General features: G+C 41.0%; 1 protein-coding gene across 1 annotated transcript; it reads right to left on the bottom strand.

Moving 5' to 3' along the window:
* Positions 1 to 14,818: 14,818 nt before the first annotated feature.
* Positions 14,819 to 15,918, bottom strand: LOC112200918 (auxin-binding protein ABP19a). The gene has a single exon (XM_024341929.2). It carries the CDS (start codon positions 15,869 to 15,871, stop codon positions 15,233 to 15,235), a length of 639 nt encoding a protein of 212 aa, XP_024197697.1. The 5' UTR covers positions 15,872 to 15,918; the 3' UTR covers positions 14,819 to 15,232.
* Between the last annotated feature and the right edge of the window lie 5,774 nt (positions 15,919 to 21,692).

The following is a 21,692-nucleotide window of genomic DNA, read 5'->3' as shown; positions in this document are numbered from 1 at the left end:
TGCAGACTGTCGTGGTCTTTCTGAAGAATAGGTAATCCAAAGATTTTCTCCCCACCCTCCATCGACAGAGATGTCAACTGAACGAGGAGGAAATCGACAGCCTACTACTGAAGGTGAGAAAGTTCCTACCGCCCAGCCTAATGAGGCTGGCGATAAGTCTAGCATCACCCAGGTAGCCGCGAGCGCGGTTGCAACTATTGACTTTATGCCTATTCCCGTTCTAGAGAATGCGACCATAGAAGAGGGGCTTAATATCCTTCAACAGAATTCTGCCACATACCATGAGAAGTTGGAAAAAGCCCTTGCGGAGGACCGCCGACGGCTTGATGAGTTCACGATCTCGGTCAAGAGGTTTGAGCTAAGGGCACAACAAACACAAGGGCAATTGGATGGCATGAACCGAAAAATGCAGAAGAACCACGAAGAGCTGTTGGCTGCAAGCAAACACATCGCCATAGACGTTGCAGCTATCAAAAATGAGGGATCCAATCTCGCGACCCAGGTTGCCATGCAGAGAGCTGACTTAGACCAGGCTAAAGAGGCTCTGAATAAAGCTCTGGGAGATCCTAGTGCCATCCTTGGTTCACTTGGCCAACCCACAGGGTCAGGCAAGTACATAGTGCCGAATGCTCGAGAAAAAGCTAGCGGCGGCAGTACGGCCACATCCGCTCTAACTACAACTACAACATCAGTCAGAGGTAAAGAGACTACTCTGGCAAAGGGTGGAAAGAACAACGCCGCGTCATCAGTCACGCAAGGAACCAGGACTTTGAAAATCAATGAAGGGGCCCTTGTTGACCATAGCTCGTCTCCCCAATATGACAGTGACGGAGTTGAATACGTGCACCAGGACCAGCCTTCAGTGAGCCAATAGGTTGGAAGTCCAGCAATGATCACCGCGGCCGCAAAGGGTCAGCCAACAGTGTTTATGTCGCAGACGTCTACCCAACACAAAATGACCATGGAGGCGGCGTATCTTTGGTTAATCAGGTTTCACAGGCGCCACCACTGATCTGGCTAATTGATGATACAGTGGTTCACCCACCTCCTCCTGATCCTAGATATGTAAGGAGAGAGGGAGTAGAAGCAATGATCAGGGCCGCGAACTAGAGGCCTAACCTGGAGGAGGCCTACCAGGGGCCCTTCCCACCGCATATTACACAGACACCTTATCCTAGGGGATATAAGAACATTATGTTCTCTACTTTCTCGGGAGAGGAAGTCGAAAGTGTCGCGACCCATTTGGTCAGGTTTTGAGTACAGTGTGGCCAGTACCAGAACGATGACAATCTGAAGTGTAACATCTTTGCTACTTCTTTGTCGGGGTCTGCCTTCACCTGGTTCACTAAGCTGCAACCGAGATCAGTTGCGAGTTGGCCTGCGATGGAGAAGTTGTTCAAGGAAACCTTCGGGACTATCGAGCCGGAAGTAGATCTGGCTTCACTCACTCAGATGGCTCAGCAGCCAACTGAATCCGCTGTCACGAACCTTCAGCGCTTTCAGATCCAGAAAGGAAAGTTGAACATGATTCTGTCGGAGAAAGAACTGGTGAAGTTGGCAATCAAAGGCTTAGAGCCTCGCCAACGTAAAAAAACAGCATGGAAGCATGTTCAATTCCATGGGGGAATTGATCAGAGAAGTAGGAAGTTTTGAGCACTTGCTCAGGGAGATGGACGCTATGAAAAACGCCTCGAAGAGGACATAAATCCCAAGGAAACGCCGAACAATGGCTGCGTTCAGCCATCAATCCAATTCCTTTGATCCTTACTACAAGAGTGAGGAATCTAGCATAGCAGAGGCTAACGAGTCTGAAGAAGACGAGATAGCTGCACTAGAACTCACCGGGAAAAAGGCTTCAATGCTAAAGCAACTGAAGTTGTGCAAAGAGCCGGTGAAGCTCAAGTCGGTGGTTTTCACCAAACCAGAGTTCGCGAGTTATACTTACGACGCGAACAAAGCGCATGAAATCTTGGATGAAATGATCGCCACGAAGATGGTGAAAACCGATTTCGACCCATTTCCCAAACCAGAGTAGCTAAGGGGGAAGAAATATTACAAACTCCATAATATGTGGAATCATAATACAGCCGATTGTGTTAAGTTGAAAGATCAGATCCAAATCTAGTTAAATAATGGTAGTTTGCAAGTAGAGGCGCCTACAACAGCAGTAGCGTTGGTGGACCTAGATCCCTTCCCAGATACCGGCATCAACATGGTGGACGTGGCATGGGGTGCAAAAGATCAACAGAATCAAAGTCTAGACCACGCGGCTAAGGATTTGAAAAGGGCTGGAGACAAAGCCGCAAAGCGGGAATCCAAGACTTGTTTACCCATCGTCCTATGCTCGTGGTGCAAGGAAGAATGTGACACTCAAGCACTGCATGAGGAAACATCCCAGACTGTCCACTTTGGATCTCTGCCGCCAATAAGGTTAGTATCATCTTCTAGAAACTTCCAACCATATAGCCCAAGAGTGCACAGTGGTTCAGAAACTCCTTCTCCAAGGGACTCAAACTTATTTAAAAAGTTGAAAGCCGCGAGGGAAGAAGGGCAGGCGGATAAGCGGCAATAGGTTTTAACCAGACCTTACATTCCACCGGTGTCGACGTCCTCCATCAAAGAAGGGAGATGGTATACACAGAAGAAGGGCAAGGCGGTGGAGATGAGCTCTTCAAGGAAGAGTAACTCCAGTGGAGGTTTGGAGAAGCAAAGCAAACCTTGGAAGCGCTAGATCAAGGACTGATCAAACCATCGCAATTACTAAAATCTCCATAAGAGTATCATAGACAATTGGAGGTACTGGCCTTCAAGAGATTAGTTTCCCCGTGAGTTCAGAAACAGTAACCCAAAGTTTCGCTCGAAGAACAAAAGCCACGTGCCCCTAAAAGCAGCGTTCAGGAGAAGTCCCTAGTTCCCGCGAGGCGAGAACCGCGGCCAGCTTGTAAAGTCAATGTTTGGCGAAGAATATCTCACGAAGGAAGAAATAGCGAGCCTTCAATCTTTGACAGGATGGGGGCAAAGACAATCGGTCTGTGACTGTGCAATGGAGGTCTAAGAAAGTTCAAAGTATAGTGGTTGCGAAATCTGAAGAGGTTTCATCAGAGAAGCAGGGGCCACCGAAGAGGGAATATCCCTTCGCAGCAAATCAGCAAGAGCAGGACATGATCCAAGAAGGATCGCTGGCCGCTTACGTCTAAAGCAAGTTCACGACAGAAGTTAACTTGAGCCCTCCCACGGCGGAATCAGAAGAAGCAGACATGTTGGACATTACATGTAACCTGGTGTATGTCCTATCATCAAAATATGCCTTGCCAGTGGCAACACAGGAATGCCAAGCAGAGGATGATAAATCATTGGACAAATGAATGTTCGAGATCACCTCAACAGCATCATTTCTCTCGAAGAAACCCATGCCAAAGGAGGCAAATGAGCAGAGGCTGCAGACACCAATATGAGGGTTCAGGACATGGGTTTCAGCAAGCCAACGCTAGCAATGGCACAACACATGAGGCCATTCTATATCACCGCCGATGTGAATGGCATCAAGGTTGGCAAGATCATGGTAGACACAGGCGTTGCAGTTAACATCTTGACCACCAGATTCATGCAACTGCTAGGGATCAAGAAAGAGAAGATCCAATCCACGTCCCTGACTCTAAAGAACTTCGCGGGGACTGTAATCAAAACATTGGGTTTGATTTTCCTACAAGTCAAGGTGGGTCCAGCAGAAGGGGTTTACGCTTTCTTTGTTACAGATTGCTATGCGGCATATAGCACAATTCTGGGCCGCGACTGGATCCATAGGAGTTATTGTGTCCCATCCACCCTTCATCAGGAGCTGATCATATAGGACAGAGTAGCGGACAAGGTGGAAATTGTCAAAGCAGACCCGCGACCTTTTTCGGTGTCCGCCAGCTACGTGGACGCAAGGTACTACCTAGAACCAATCTCTCCTTTACAAGTCATTGGTATTGATGATAAGGGCCGCCCCATAGGGGTGACAGCCTCTGAATTGACATAATGGGGGCTCGCGGTCGCAAAAAACGACCTCAAAAGGCCTGGACATGCGATGCCATCTCTAAGTTTTAATTAATGAATCACGACCTCATGGAGGAAGAGGTAGCGGCCTTTCGTTCTTTGTATGATAGATTGTCTTCATATTTGATCAAAAAAGAGGCCTATGCACAAGTAGCGACATTGGAATACATCGACGAAGAATTCCCCGATCAGGAGGAGGAAGAAGAGCCTATCAGATTGGCTCCATCAACATTGGATGATACACCGCCAAAGGATAGAGATCCTACAGAAAGGGTAAATTTGGGCAGTAAGGTGAAGCCAATTGAAGTGGCAATAAGCGCAAAATTAGAGCCTGATAAAAAACAGGGGCTCATCAATTTATTGCGGGAATATAAGGATTGTTTCGTGGAGAAATATGAAGATATGCCCGGATTATCTCCTGACTTGGTCTGCCCTAAACTGCTGACTATCCCATATCAAAATCCGGTGAAGCAAGAGTCCAGGCGAATGAACTCAGAAACCCAGGTGTTGGTTAAGGAGGAAGTCGAGAAGATGCATAAGTCAGGAATCATCAGGGTAGCTAAGTATAATTAGTGGCTATCCAATGTTGTTCCAGTTCGAAAGAAGAATGGCAAAATGAGGGTGTGCGTCGACTACTGCGATCTCAATAAGGCCACTCCCAAAGACGTTTACCCCATGCTGGTAGCGGACATGTTGGTGGACGCAGTAGCTGGTCATGAACTTCTCTCCTTTATGGACAGAACTGGCGGTTACCATCAGATTCCAGTGGCGGAAGAAGATAAACACAAAACTGCTTTTAGATGCCCAGGTTTCGCAGGAGTTTTCGAATACGTGGTCATGCCTTTTGGTTTGAAGAACGCGGGAGCCACATACCAGCGAGAAATGAACCTAATCTTCCATGACATCTTAGGGAAGATTCTAGAGGTTTATATAGATGACATAGTCATTAAATCCAAGCAGTGGTGTAATCACATTATATATTTGCAAAAAGTTTTCGAACGTATGCAGCGTCACAAGCTAAAGATGAACCCTACAAAATGTGTGTTTGGGGTTCAAGCAAGTGATTTTTTGGGATTCATTGTACATCAGAGAGGCATTGAGGTATCAGAAGATAAAGCTAAAGTAGTTATCAATGCCTCGCCGCCGCGAACAAAGAAGGAGTTGCAAAGGTTGTTGGGAAAAATCAATTTCCTACGACGGTTTATTTCCAATTCCGCCTGCAAGATTTAGCCTTTTTCTGCACTCCTAAAGCTGCAAGGACAAACAGAATTTGTGTGGGAAGTGAAGCATCAAGAGGCCTTTGATAGCATAAAGGCCTACCTATCCAGTCCACCAGTTCTCGTTCCTCCGAAACTAAACCAACCGCTCAAACTCTACATCTCAGCAGCGGAAGCTTCAATAGGCAGCCTGCTGGCACAAAACGACGAAGCGGGAGTGGAGCATGCCATCTTCTAGCTTAGCAAAACGTTAACAGATTGTGAAACCAGGTACACACCAATGGAAAAGCTATGTTTAACGTTATACTTCTCTGCATGTAAGCTACGCCACTACATGTTGTCATTTACTACATGCATAATCGCTCAGACCGATCTGGTCAAATATATGTTGTCGCGGCCCATTCTTAGGGGCCGAATTGGCAAATGGATCTTGGCTCTTTCAAAATTTTCTTTACAATATGTACCTCAAAAGGCTGTGAAGGGATCCATCACGGATTTTCTAGCACATCATTCCATGCTAGACGCTCCAGAGCTTCGCGAGCTAGAGGTCGCGGAAAATTTATGGGGAAAGGCATGTCATATACATTGCTCCGAACCTTTCACCGATGGCCAGGCAGCGGTCATGTTACAACCGTGGGTATTGTACTTTGATGGTTCCAGAACAGATACCATGGCCGGAGCAGGAATCGCACTAGAGAATCCGGCTAGAGATCACTTTTCGTACTCATTCCAGTTGGAGTTTCAATGTACCAACAACTAGGCTGAATATGAGGCCTTAATCATAGGCCTAGAAGTACTGCTAGAAATGGGAGTCAGAGACGTACAAATACTTGGCAATTCTCTCCTGGTCATCAATCAGCTGCGAGAAAAGTTCAAATGCGTTAGCTTCGCCCTGGTCCCTTATTTAAACAGGACACTAGAACTGTTGGACCAGTTTGATGATGTGGATCTTGAGCACATTCCTCGTGAACGAAATTTCACCGCAAACGAGTTGGCCCAGCTGGCAACAGAGGTAACGCTAAGGTATGGCGTGCGCGAGAGAATCTTGAAAGTAGAGCGTCGAACGCTTCCTTCTTGGATGACGAGAAAAGATCCTCCAGACAACATGTCAGTAGCAACTTTGGAGCCCATTGATGTGGATTAGAGCATCCCTTTGATCAGTTATCTCAAACATCCTGATCAGATCGCTGATAGAAGGATTCGCTACCTTGCCCTCAACTACTTCCTCAGAAATAATGAGCTGCGTAGAAGAGGAGAAGATGGCGTAGATTTCAGGTGTGTTTATAGCAGCGAGGCGAAACAGCTCATGCGAGGAGCTCACTCCGGCATATGCGGCGCTCACCAGGCAGGTCCAAAGATGCGTTGGTTACTCAGACGACATGGATATTTTTGGCCCAGTATCTTGAAGGATTGTATCGTGTTCACTAAAGGTTGTTTGGACTGCCAAGCTCTTGGGCCGACCCAGCATATCCCTAATATTCCAATGCAGCCCATTATAAAGCCTTGGCCCGTAAGAGGATGGGCGCTGGATTTAATTGGGATGATTCACCCACATTCATCACTTCAACACAAGTTCATCATCGTCGCAACTGATTTCTTTACAAAATGGGTTGAAGCAGAACCTTTGAAGGAAGCATCTGGTGGCATGTTGCGACAATTCCTGTTCAGGAACATCATCTGCAGATTTGGTATCCCAGAAGTTTTTGTTTCAGACTAGGGGGCAGCTTTCATGGGTGGTGAAGTTGATAAACTGGCAAGAGAATGGGGAATACAGTTCGCCCATTCCAGTCCTTATTATTCTCAGTCTAACAGTCAAGCGAAGGCCAGCAACAAGATCATTATCAATTTGCTGAAGAAAATGTTGGAAGCTAATCCGCGACAATGGCATGAGACACTTTATGAGACTATTTGGGCCTACCGCACATCTAAGCAGAATCGCACTGCGACAACACCTTATGCTTTGATGTTTGGCCATGATACAAGAGCCTTTGGAAGTCAACGTCCAATCATTACGAGTTCAAGAGCAACATTATCTCATTGGAGAAGACTACGTTCAGGCTATGTGGCAGGAACATGAAGACCTTAGCGAAAAGCGCTTGGAGGCTTTAGATAGTTTGGTCATGGAAAAGCAACGAGTCACTTGCACCTATGACAAGCGGATGTAGGGAAGGAGTTACAGAGAAGGAGAGTTGGTTTGGAAAGTAGTTAACCCGCTTGGCGAAAAGTTAGATTGTCACGGAAAATGGACTCCAAGATGGGAAGGCCCGTACATCATCTATAAAATCTTAGCGAAATGAGCTTTTCATCTTAAGGACCTGGATGGAGATGTCCATCATAACCCTATCAATGGCAGATACCTGAAGAAATACTTTCCCAATGTCTGGGACTCGGAGGAGTCGTAGACAGTTTTTTCGCATAAGACATGGGGGAAATTCTAGTGTTCCTATACGCGCGAAGCCCATTCATGAAGGCCTGTTTTTAAGGCCCATAATTGTTTCTTCGCTACACCTAGCAACACTAGGGGGGCAACACTACACTATACTAAGCCGAGTCAGCAGCTGTGGAAATTTTTTTTTGAGCTTTGTCTCTTCTCTCGCAGAGAAAATACCATCGCTAAAATAGGGTCGAGATGTGGATTTTCTCAAAACTTTCGCCGCGAGGCTTTTTTTGACGCAGAGCATATTTTAAAAGTTCATATTATTTTCAATATACAACTATGGGGGCCTATATTTGGGGCCTTGCAAGACACAATTATTGGCTCCTCACGGATATTTGAATACCAGGATAAGAAAATATTATTGTATTCATAACGTGGCTTTGCAGCCAAAAACAGTACATTCATTACAAAGCCAAAGGTGGCTAAAATACAAAACAAGAATCTTCGGATATCTTCTGAATCTTTCTTTAAATAGAAGCAGTTGAGGAACCAAACATCGGTTTGAGCCACGCCATTATCCCAAGGAGGGGCAAACTTCAGGGAAGGAAAAAGAAGAGGAATGAAGCACCCACGCCCCTTCAAATGGAAGCGGCAGAGGAATCCAACGTAGGCTTGGCCAACGCCATTATCCATGAGAAGGGGAGACTCCAGTGAAAGAAAATGGAGCCTCCAAGCCCCCTCAATTGGAAGCAGCTATGAAATCCAACGTCGGGTTGAGCTGCACCATTATCTCCGGGACGGGCAGAGAGTGAAGGAACCAAATATCGGCTTGAGTCTTTGCACCCCCTTTAGGCTTGGTAACCACCATTAGTTGGATGTGAAGTATGGGAACAGCCATTCTGTAGCTTGAACCCATTCCTTCAAAGAGTCCATCCCTCCAAGATTCTGTTAAGAAGAAAGAGGGGGAGAAGGAGGTGATAACCAAAGCCCCTTTCCATCTGGAGGGCACAACACGGGCCGGGTCCAGAAGGAAGGAAACAAAGGAGGAAAGACGAACCACAAAGTGGCCTTCCTCCCTTCCCCGTTTTGCTCCGCATGTGGGATTCTAACAAAGATGATCTCGCATGACCGGAGATCCCACACTAATGGAGCTCCATGTGCTTCTTAACCCCTGAAAGGCTATACATTCCATCCAGGCTGTCAAAGGTAAAAAACACGGGGTTGCCTGAGAATAAGCCATAAGGCCTAGTCCAAGCTTGAGATTTCACCATAAAGCCTAAAGTCTAGAGGCTGAGAATGGTTTCATGAGGCGAAAGTTTGTGAAGAAGGAGAAAGAGAAGCAAAGATTGAAAGGCCATTGTTGAGGATCTGAAACTCAGAGGAAGGTTTTTGGCGTGAACGTTCCCATCCCCAGAATGCACCTATTTATAGGAACAGGGCATGCCAATCTCCACCCTTGGATGGACATTCGAAGAGTCAAACTAAGTGTCAGTAAATCTTGATTAAATTGCCCTAAATCTCAGAAAAGAAGGGATTATTGGCACGTGGGGGAACCAAACGATTTTCGAAGAGGTAACTGTTCCATTTTCAATATTATCTTCTCACGATGGAGTTTTCAACAGTTAGTTAATGTAAAGTTAAAGAATCATTAAGAAGATAAAACCAAGATTTTGAGTTGGGGCCAGCAAGTGGATCCAAAAGATAAATATTAGTTAAGAAATAAAGAGGTCGTCGGTACTACAAGAAATATATATATATATATATATATATATTTTGTACTACAATTGGGCCTAAGGAAATCACTACTATAAGTCATAAGAGGCCTAAAGTGGCCGGCCCACAAAATCAAGCTTCACACAAAGCACCTCAACCTGGAGGCCTGCAGCAAGGGCCCCGTTTTCAATCAACAAGGCCCGTTCTTCAGCTTGGGCCAAGCGGCGAGTCAATTCTTCTGAGACAGCCAAGGGAGCGTCCAGTTGGGCTTCCTCTGCATTGAACTCGTTGTTCACATGGGCCAAGCGAGCTTAGAAATGTTGGATCTGGGCTTTTAAGTCTAACTTCTGGAGCCTTATCTCCCCCATGCGAGTGGCCCGATCATTCAAGGTGCCGCGAAGAGTCTCCATCTAACTAGCGAGGTTATTCTGTACCACGCAGGCTGCACGAGCTGTAGCCTCCACTGCAGATTGGCGAGCGCGGGCCACGTCAAGGTCTTTCAACAGCTTCTCTATAGTGTCGAGCTGAGGTGGATTGATCGCATGCTCTCGACAAAGGAACACTATGGCTTCCCAGATCCTGGGGAGTTCTTCAGGCCCCAGACGCAGCTGTCCCAAAAGGTTTCGAAGCTCTGTCCTCTCTAGTTCAGCGGCGGTAGGAAGGGTTTCCTCAAGGATTCGAGCTAGCTTTTCAAGCCTAGTGGGAGGAGGAGGCGGAGGATTCACAGCACGATCATAAGTCACCAATGCTAGAAGGTCGATTGGTTCCTCAATTCTTTCATCTTCAGCATAATTTCCCTCAACGACCCCCTGAGCTTGGTCAGACATCTCAGCCGCGGGAGACTCTGGAAATTCAATACGAGGTTCATCAGTAGAGTGTTGGAAACAAGCAGCTCCGAGAGCAGAACCTTCTGCTTTAACGCTCACCTCGTCTATTTCCGAAATCAAGAGACCACCACTGCTCGCCTCATTCCCCAAACCTGGGATGTACGTCCTGCCAGCCAGAGATTTGGCGTTAAGGACCACCTCCTCGGCACAAACAGAATCCTGGTTAGGTTCAAAAATGTCAGAGAACGGGTTTGGATCTAAAGAGAAATGGAAAGCATTGGCCAACAGTGGCTTACCTCTCGAGCTGTCGGGTCGATATCTGGTACGTGGTCACCAAGAGGAAGAGGCCTCGCTTCATTCACCTCTTGGACCTCTAGTGCCACGAGAATCTCTGTCATCATTAGATCCTCATTCGCGATCAAAAGAAGTCTCCTTGGCATGAGGGCAAGCTAAAGTTTTGATCTCTTACAACCTACCCAAGTTTCGCCAATTCACTGCATACCAGACATCAGATACATGGGGGGCAATGAAGTTGGCAAAGAAAGCGTCAGTTCATGACAAAGGCAATTCAGATTGTGGCTTTCAAGCTTTATGGCCTATTTAGAGGCCTATATGGAATCAGTCAAGCCAATTTCAGTCAAGCCAATAAAAGTGGCTTTAGAGCAACGACATTATAAGAGCAGTACTGATTCAAGACCTCTTCAGTCAAGATGAAGACCTTTGACTTCGAGGTCTGGGGGGCAATTTTTGAACCCAAAATGAGCATTTTGACCTGACAAGGCGTGTCTTGGAGAAATTGAACCAATGTCAGTGGCTCAAGCTATATATTGTCAACAAGTTCGAAATATATTATTTAGAGGCTAAATAAAGCTTACCTGCAGAATTATGGAAGATTATGCAAGCTGCAAGAAAAGGCACGCCCATGCGAATATTCATACTCCGTTCAATTAAGGAATATGGCATGTACGTGGGGAAGCATTCAACTACATTTCATAATAGCCAATAGGGAAAAACCTATCATGATTCCATTAGAGCTTAAATGGAAAACCCATCAAGATTTGTTTAAGGCCAACCACTATGGCCAGGTAGCCTATATATACAGGCTACGACGAAGTAACATCACACACAATTCATCAATTAATCTCTACGATTATCCAAGCCTCTCCAGAGCAACTCCTCTCCTTCTCTTACCGGTGACCACAATCCAGTCCCAGAATCCTCCGGAGCCGACTGTCAGTGCCACCAAACCCTTTGTCAACGTGCTTCAGTCCTAGTCTCCTCGGGAGCTGACTGTAGTACCACGACCACAATGGTTAAGAAACCAGCCAAGCAAGGGTAACACCCTCGCAAACTAGCCAAGCTAAAGTCACGCTTTAGCAAGTTCTCCCCACTTCCCAATGATTTTCGCTCTGCTCGATCTACGACGTCGAGTATTGATTGTGTGATTTTGAAGAAGCTTAGCAAAAGTCCTCACCACGAGGCACAAAGAATCCTGCTACAAGTTTGGTGCTCTCCTCGTCCATAATCACTCGAAAGAAGTCAGGTCAAGGGACACCCCCGATGACCGCACCCGAACAGTGCTGGCACGCCAGCACAGAAAAGAGACTGTTGACCAGCTGCAACAAAACTGGAGCCAAGAAAATAGTATAGCTGGGCTAGTTGTCAAGTTTGGATAGAGTCCACCCTATCTTTATGCCGTCTTGTGTATACTTTGTTCTATATAGAATTAGAGTAATGAATTAGGCATGAGATGAGTGGGGCATGGGATATCTAGCTTTATGCCTTCTAATTTTTCATTTCTGATGTTCTTGTAAATCTTATTTTCAGATTATGACATATACTTTAAGTGAAGACATAGAGGCCAATGCACATGAATGAGATGGTTCGGGAAGATGAGAAATGGAGGTATTAAAAAAATACAATTGCACAACATCTAATGAATACATCCACTACTTAGTGTTTCATTGCAAATTTGACGAGTGTACAAGAACAATACACGCGCGAGACAAAATATAATTTTGTACCGTTACAATTTTGTACCGTTACTATGAAGCAAAATTATGTATGTTAGTGACATTTTTAGTATTTATGACCAATTTAGTAATTATACCCAGTCACAACACTTTTCACTTGCAACTTACCAAACACTTAGAAATTACTTTTCGTTCTCACATCACTTTTAAAAACAATTTTTCAAACACTTAGCTACTTCTTCTCACAGAAAAATCAGAAGTGCTTACGTACTTGGATGATATCTCCAAAATAAAGGTGAGGGATTCCTTACGTACTTGATTAACAGCTGCAAAGAATGTCTTCATGATCAATTGAAGCACTTAACTAGACACATATAATATTGGGTCCTTGACCCAAAGCTCCAAAATGAGGCAAAATTATCTCACTTACCCCAGCAACAAATTTTTATTCCCACTAACCCATTTTAAACTAAATTAACATTTTTACCCTCAGCCTAATTAAAAAACTACATCCATGCCATTGCCTCTCTCTCCTCTTTCCCACCGGTCATGAGAAACTCTCTCTTTTTGTCCCCCTCTCTCACCCTGACGGCCCAGATCCTCTATGTCTGCCGATGAACCTCGTCGCCGTCGCCGCAGTCATTTCCGGACAGATTGGAAAGTAGGTCCTTCACCTCTCTCTCTCTCTCTCACACTTAGATCAGCTTGGGTAGCAGTACCACCGTCATCATCTTCTCTCTCCTCCCTCGGCTCCGTCGTCTTCTTCGTCGTCATGGGTGGCTTCACTGAAGCAGATGATGGCCGCAAAGCCGCACGCTAGGTAGGGGAAGGATGAAGTGAATCTATCTCCGTTTGGGTTTTTTTTTTTTTTTTTTTGGCTTGCTTCGTTTTCGAAATGGTTCAGTGGCTCGTTGCGTTGCTTCGATTATGCAGGCGTAGTCTAACATTCGATTGATTAATTCATGACAAAGTTCACTACTCGAATTGCTATACGGTTGCTGAAAGAATCAAGCTCGTGGGTTATAAAACTCCATGTGATATGTTGGTTCAAGTCATATTTGACTTATTATTATTAGAAATATTTTTGGCATTGTTCTTTTGGGATGGTATGCAGTTTATCAATTTATCGTTGCACTGTACCTTTCTGTTCAACAATTCATAATCAAAAGTTCTACACAAACTATTTTGCTTTTGGGTTGGTACTAAAATTGCTGCAAGCAGTTAATGCCAAAAAAAAGAAAATTGCTTTTTTCTTTTTGTTAATTTTTTTCCTTCGTTTTTTGCTTTTTAAGTGGAAATGTTGGTAATATAAAATGTAAATTATTGGAGTAATAAGCTACAAAATGGTGTTATGCCAAGGGAAATACAGGTCTATTGGGGGGAATAGACGTTTTGAATTGATGTAATCTCCTTGTTTTTTTTCTGTAATCAAAGTTTTATTTGTCTAAATTTAGGGAGATTAGTTCCCATTCTAGCGACTGAAAGTCCTATTGGGGGGCAATAGACATCTATTGGGGGGCAATACATGGCCGATAGTCGTCTATTGGGGGCAATACATGACTGATAGTCATCTATTGGGGCAATAGACGTCTATTGGGGGGCAATAGACGTCTATTACCCCTCTATTAGGGGGCAATAGATGTCTACTGAGGGCAAAAAAACCTTTCCGGTGAGATTTTTAGCAAATTCTGATGGGTGGTGGCAGGTGACTGGAATCCCACGACTGGTGATCGGAAGTTGGCCGGATTCCGGCTGCCTGTGACCGGGTTCTAGCGAAGTCTCTTATGGTTTCTCTCTCTTCCATTTTTTCTCTCTCTCTAAGTAATAAAGGGGCGAGGGTAAAATGGTATTAAAAAAATTAAAAAACAAAAAAAAAATCTTAATGGGGTATTAGGGAAGACCTCCTTAGAGTGTTTTGAGTAAGAGGGAATAAAAAAAAAACTTAATAGGGTAAGTGGGAAAAAAATATCTAAAAATGCGGTAAATGGACAAAAACCCTAATATTATATATCTATTTTCTATCGTTAGTTTGAAATAATTAATAGCATATGATTTTTTTCTCATGATGTACGTATGCATGAGTCATGACCTCACTGGCATGTTGATTTAATTAATTGATGTCATGTTTCGGAGCAAGCATGTATGCATGCATCGATTCTACCTATTTCTTTAACAAAATTAATTGAAAGAGCGTGTACGGCGTACTTTGCTCCAAGGACTAAAATTTTGACGATTGTGGAAATATCGACCCTTCAGAAAATGGAAATTTCGAGAAAATATCGATATCGATAAAAAATCGACAGAAACTATGAAAACCTGGAGAAAAACGTAAACATTTTAAATGAAAGTTTAGGATGTGTTTATTTGATCAATTATATACTCTATTTCCAAAAAATATATATAGCAAATATTATTAGGATAGTATATATTGAGTCATAAACATTTATTGAAATTCAATTTAATGATATTTATAATCTTGATACTTTACTAATTTTCAGACATAACATTGGTAGTTTTTTTAGATTCAAAGTATTTAAAATAATAAATCTGATTAACTCAAATAAAACAAACAATTGGAAAATAGAATCATCAAAAAAAGCTTTTTTTGATGAGATTATAGAGAGATGTATATAAAAGATATTGAGTTAACAACCAAATCCTCTTCCAGCAGGATTGGTTGAGACGTGGAATTGTATGTCTTGTCCTTGAGACCAAGGTTCGAATCTCCTCCAAGTTGGTGTTTTCCCTTTTTTCAGAATTTGAATCCAATATGGTCAATTTGGGCTGTCAGTCCATGAGACGAAGATGACGAGATTTCGTGAATTTCCCCCAATTTCGCGATATATCGAAAATTTCTATACCAAGATAATTTCGCTAACCCAAAAAAATGAAATTTCGGCGAAAATCTCGATTTTTAAGTCCTTGTTTTGCTCAATTATTTGGTTGCTGCAGGGTTTTGCGAGACACAAACAAGGTTATAGGAAATAACACTTGAATTGGATCAGGGCTGATAGAAAAGAGACTAAAAGACAGTATTGAATCATTATTAATTCATAACATTCCTAGCTAATTGGTACGTCAAACATATTAATTAGTACCACCAAAGAGTTTTTTGATTTTATGAACCTGAGCAACGTCAAGTAAAGTAGTTTTTGCTATGATAACAGAAGCCAAACCATTTTTAAACAGTGATGTGTCCAAAAGCTGCACGGTTGGGCTTTCACTACTGAAAGCAGCATATATGATCGCTGGAGTTTTACCCTGATTCACAAAGAAGTGATACAAGCCTTGAGGAAGAACCATAGTGTCACCCTTGTTCAGGGGCTTTTGATAAACCTTGTTGTTCGAGGCAATGAACCCGCCAATTATCGAACTTCCTTCCTCAATAACTACCAATTCGGTAGCTCCCGGGTGAGAGTGGATAGGGACAACACCACCAACTTCCACGTCTGTCCGACCCAAGGAAACACCGAGGCCATTGAGGCCGGAGAAGTTAAAAGAAAATGCAGATGTGAATCCAAACTTGTACCTATTTGAAGTGTTAGCAGGCACCCCAAGGCCCGAGTGGACGAAATCATCAACAGTAACCTTTGCAGGGTCTTTGCATGAGTAGCCTGCGGGGCCTTGGGGAGCTGCGTAGTCTGCAACACAGAAGTCTTGGACATGCGAAGCATAGGAACATGAAAAAATGAAAGAAAACACGAAGAGGCAGATAGGGGAAATCATGATGATGATGGCAAATTACTGTGAATTCGATTTGTGTATTCTTCTCCAATTCAGAAGGATTTATAATTTTTTATACAGGGGGTGTCTAGACCCCGGCCAATTAATATATACTATGCTTAGCCCCTCAAAATTAATACATACTATACTTTGAACTAACTAACAGAGCTGTTCTAAGTTCTAATTAACAACTTCGTTAGCAGCTTGTGCTGCAAACCACGTACGCTGAGTGTTGGTCGAATTTCATTTATTCTTTAATTCCTATTCGTACACAGAACTCTGTTCATTTGGTAGCTCTACTAATATATATAGCTTTTGTTTTCCTTCAAAAAGAGGGATAAGTGAGGCAAAAAAAACCTTCTTCCCACCCCATGTTATTAAAGAAAAAATAGAGATAAAAAGAGGGGAACGAAGTCGAAACCTCCACAATAGAACACAACATACATTAAACAAAATTAGCTAATCAAAATGAAATTGAGGAAGACTTAAACGATCATTATTGGAAGTCAAAACAATGAAAAGAGGAATCACATCCCACCAAACTAAACTTGCATGAAGGGACGGAGCTACTCAAGGGCCTGTAGTGGCCATGGCACCCCCAAGGTTTTGGCTACATGTGTAATTGATGTCTGTGATATAGGTGAATTGAGTTTCAAATCGTGTCTATACTAATGTTGGCACCCCCACGTGATTACTATATATCAACATGTATTAGTATATGAATTGGTCCCACCTACCTTATTTGATTGGTTAGAATACAAAGATGATTATAAAATATTACATAAAGTAATTACAAAGATAATAACGGTTGGGCTCTAGTCATTGAGTCCTACTACAACTATACAAAAGGTTGTTTAATTGTTTTAAGTTTTTTTTATGATTAAAATCAATTCAACTCATTATGAATTTATGACGAAGAGAAGGTGAAAAAAAAAATTTCAATTGCATGTCTACATCTACATTCAAAGATTAGAGTTTGATTCCTCCATGAGTATTCGCATCAAAATTCAGTACATGTACTATGAACTCCTATACGATTTTCTTACTGACTCTTTGATTGTGTATATTGAAAAGGAAATCGTTGAAATGTTTAGTATAGACTCGATTATTGATGACTTTCGCAATATGAAAGAGCGATGAGTCATATTTTAATGTAAAGTTCATATTTAAATTTTTTATTATATTATATGTTTCATCATTGAGTTTATTTTTTATATTTTATTTTTTTTATTCTTCCTACATTGCCAGCCCCTCCCCTTCATTTTTAATCTTTGGCTCCGTCCCTAGTTCTAACAACAGCAACTTGTGCTGACAAACCACGTACACTAAGTCTAGATCAAATTTCATTTATTCTTTAATTCCTATTTATATACAGAACACTGCTCATTTGGTAACTCTAGTTATTATACAGCTTTTGTTTTCCTTCAAAATGAGGGATAAGTGAGGCAAAAAAAACCTTCTTACCACCCCATGTTATTAAAGGAAAAATACATACAAAAAGAGGGGAATGAAATCGAGACCTCCATAGTAGAACATAACATACATTAAACAAAAGTAACTAATCAAAACGAAATTGAGGAAGACTTAAACCATCATTATTACAAGTCAAAACAATGAAAAGAGAAATTACATCCCACCAAACTAAACTTGCATGTAGGGACAGAGCTACTCAAGGCCCTGAAGTGGCCATGGCACCCCCCCAAGGTTTTGGCTGCATGTGTAATTGATGTTTGTGATATAGGTGAATTGAGTTTCTAATCGTGTCTGCAGTAATGTTGGCACCCCCATGTGATTTTTATATATCAACATGTATTAGTATATAAATTGGTCCCACCTACCTTATTTGATTGGTTAGAATACAAAGATGATTATAAAATATTGCATCAAGCAATTACAAAGATAATAACGGTTGGGCTCTAGTCATTGAGTCCTACTACAATTATACAAAAGGGCTGTCTAATTGTTTTAAGTTTTTTTTTTTTTTTGATCAAAATCAATTCAACCCATTATGAATTTATGACGAAGGGAAGGGGAAAAAATTTCTACTGTGAGTCTACATCTACATTCAAAGATTAGAGTTTGATTCCTCCATGACTATTTTCATCAAAATTCAATACAGGTACTATGAACTCCTATACAATTTTCTTACTAACTATTTGATTGTGTATATTGAAAAGGAAATCGTTGAAAAGTTTAGTATAGACCCGATTATTGATAACTTTTGCAATATGAAAGAGCGATGAGTCCTATTTTGATGTAAAATTCATAGTTAAATTTTTTATTATATTATAGACTATGTTTCATCATTGAGTTTATTTTGTTATTCTTCTTACATTGGCCCTCCTCATTTATAATCTCTAGCTTCGCCCTTGGTTAACAACATTGTTAGGAGCTTGTGCTGACAAACCAAGTACGCTGAGTCTAGATCGAATTTCATTTATTCTTTAATTCCTATTCGTACACAGAACTCTGTTCATTTGGTAGCTCTACTAATATATATAGCTTTTGTTTTCCTTCAAAAAGAGGGATAAGTGAGGCAAAAAAAAAAAATTTTCTTACCACTCCTTGTTATTAAAGAAAAAATAGAAAAGAGGGGAACGAAGTCGAAACCTCCATAGTAGAACACAACATGCATGAAACAAAAGTAGCTAATCAAAACGAAATTGTGGAAGACTTAAACGATCATTATTGCAAGTCAAAATAATGAATAGAGGAATCACATCCCACCAAACTAAACTTGCATGTACGGACACAACTACTCAAGGGCCTGAAGTGGCCATGGCACCCTCAAGGTTTTGGCTGCATGTGTAATTGATGTTTGTGATATAAGTGAATTGAGTTTCTAATCGTGTCTATAGTAATGTTGGCACCCCCACGTGATTACTATATATCAACATGTATTAGCATATGAATTGGTCCCACCTAGCTACCTTATTTAATTGTTTAGAATACAAAGATAATTATAAAATATTGCATAAAGTAATTACAAAGATAAAAACGGTTAGGCTGTAGTCGTTAAGTCCTACTACAATTATACAAAAGGGCTGTTTAATTTTTTAAAGTTTTTTTTTTTTCCTTATCAAAATCAATTCAATCCATTATGAATCTATGATGAAGAGAGGGAGAAAAAATTTCAACTGCGAGTCTACATCTACGTTCAGAGATTAGAGTTTGATTCCTCCATGACTATTCGCATCAAAATTCAATACATGTACTATGAACTCCCATACAATATTCTTACTGACTCTTTGATTGTGTATATTGAAAAGGAAATCATTGAAAAGTTTAGTATAGACTCAATTATTGATGACTTTCGCAATATGAAAGAGCGATGAGTCCCATTTTGATGTAAAATTCATATTTAAAAATTTTATTATATTATAGACTATGTTTCATCATTGAGTTTATTTTTTTAATTTTATTTTTTTATTCTTCTTACATTGGTCCCCCTCATTTATAATCTCTAGCTCCACCCCTGCTTGCTTGTTAAAGTAGTACCATGATTTGTCAAGATGTCACTCTGTTACCTTCCCAAAAGATGTATGAGGAACGGAAATGCATTTGAGAAATGCAGTGCAATTAATTCATCCACTCTACTAGAAGCTACCATGGCACCAGATGAGGAGAGCGAAGAAAATTAAGAGCAATGGAGGAATCCACTTCTAACCATATATGTTTCCAATCCCGGACCCATATTAACTCAGGGGAAGTCTAAGGTGTGTTGATGTTTGTCATACATCAACTTTTTAATAAATATATATTAAATTAAATTAGTTGGTGAAACATGTTATACAAGTCATCAACAGGTTATCCACTTATAATTTGACATGTGTACTTAAAAAAAATTACCATACTAAGTACTCATTTATTGTTTTATATGTAAATCGTTCAAGAACTTGTAATGAATATGGTAAATATAGTAAATACTTTGATTACAACTATAATTATCACTAAATACGTCCAATATGGTTGTTTGTTATAAAATGTCTCATCCAATGATATAATTTACAAAAGAAAGGACTCTAATTACAAAAAGAACAACTGGATTACAAGAGCATATCTCCTCCTCGATAAGATATTTGCTCCTTCACAAGATATTTCTTCCTCCGTAAGATTATTCAAATGGGCAACTCTACTTATACTTTCCATTACCGAAGTCTCAACTTGTACTACAAATTTATTCAAATTTATCTAAAGTCGTTTATGTTTAGACTTCGACCACCTTTGTTACCTAAATAAGATTTCATAATCATACTTTTGCTAATTCCATACTAGTACATCAAATATAAGCGAACCGAAGTGCGATCCTTGTACTCATTTGTTCTATTATTTTAGCCATCGGATATCGAGTTCTGCTTATTTGTTTTTCACGCGGATCGAGCTTTGTAGTCATCGATTCAATCCAATTGAGTTTTTAATCCAATTCATACCGCAATGAAGTGACTCTCCCTGTTGTGCGAATACCTAATCTCTTGTATTCGTTTCTAACATCAAAACCCATGGCCTTTGCATAAGCATTGTAAAAGGACTCAGCTTCCTCCACAGTCTTAAACTCCTGCCCTTTAAGATCTTCTGTAGACAACTTATCATACAAAACTCCCTTATATTGCATTTCATTACCGTCACTTTCATTAGACATTGAAGGTTCATACAATCCATCCATACCTGAAATAAAGAAAAAATTACATAAACTAAGATTTCAAACTAATATGCAACATATAGTTCAAGGTATTTGTAGATGGATTATCTATATCAAATTGAAACCTGTAGAATCCTTTATTAAAACAAAATTACTGTATTGAGAACAATATGTGCATACATACTAGACCAATTTAAGGAAGAAACAAGGTTTGCGATTTGTAAAATGGAGTCTTTTTGGGTGCTTTGGATTGTAAGGTTGATGATGCTGAAACGAACGCTAGTTCCTGGTCTATATGAAAGATCAAAGTAAACAGAATTTAGTGTATATTGTCTCCTTCCATGACAATAAATGGATCAGTAGCTAGTTCTCTCTCTCTCCTCTCTCTCTCTCTCCTCTCTCTCTCTCTCTCTCCTCTCTCTCTCCTCTCTTCTCTCTCTCTCTCTCTCTCTCTCATAATGTTTACATTAGTTCAACTCAAGTAGGATGAGATGCACTTGAGAATAAAAAATTAATACGATGCCTCAGTTTCCAATAAGATCTAACACATACTTTATCATTATTTCCAATTGTTTATCGATTGCATGCACCAGTCTTAATCGACTGACATTTTCCTTTGTTATCCATGTTATAAAACTAAATGCAAGTTGGAAATTGGGTCCGGTTGCTGAAGGAGCAAGAGCCAGGGCAACATCTAAAATAGATGGGGTTGACATTAACCCCAATAAATTCTTCAAAGGTATATTCTTTTTTTGTTTAATCAACAAGGTATTTAGATTCTAATTTCTATAAGATTTGCTAAGTTAGTACTAGTTTCGAAGTTATATATGGAACTTCTTGTTATCATAGTAATGCCTAGTTTTCATTGTTTAACTTCCACTTACATTAGCAACAAACAAGTTACTGTATATTATAAAATCAAAGCCACTGCAAGTTTTGATAGATGAAAATTTCTTCTAACTACAAGGTGAGCTTATAGTACATCAGTTCAAAAATTTCACAAGGGCACTTGTTATGACAATAATGCCTACTTTTGATTGTTTAACTCCCAGTTAGATTAGCATCAACCAATTTACTGTATATTATAAAATCAAAGCCACTGCAAGTTCTGATAGATGAAAAGTTCTTCTAACTACAAGGTGAGCTTATAGTACATTAGTTCAAAATTTTCACAAGGGCACTTGT

Source organism: Rosa chinensis, chromosome 4, assembly GCF_002994745.2.
Source record: "Rosa chinensis cultivar Old Blush chromosome 4, RchiOBHm-V2, whole genome shotgun sequence".
Taxonomy (NCBI): domain Eukaryota; kingdom Viridiplantae; phylum Streptophyta; class Magnoliopsida; order Rosales; family Rosaceae; genus Rosa; species Rosa chinensis.
This window is presented reverse-complemented; position numbering and strand designations above follow the sequence as displayed.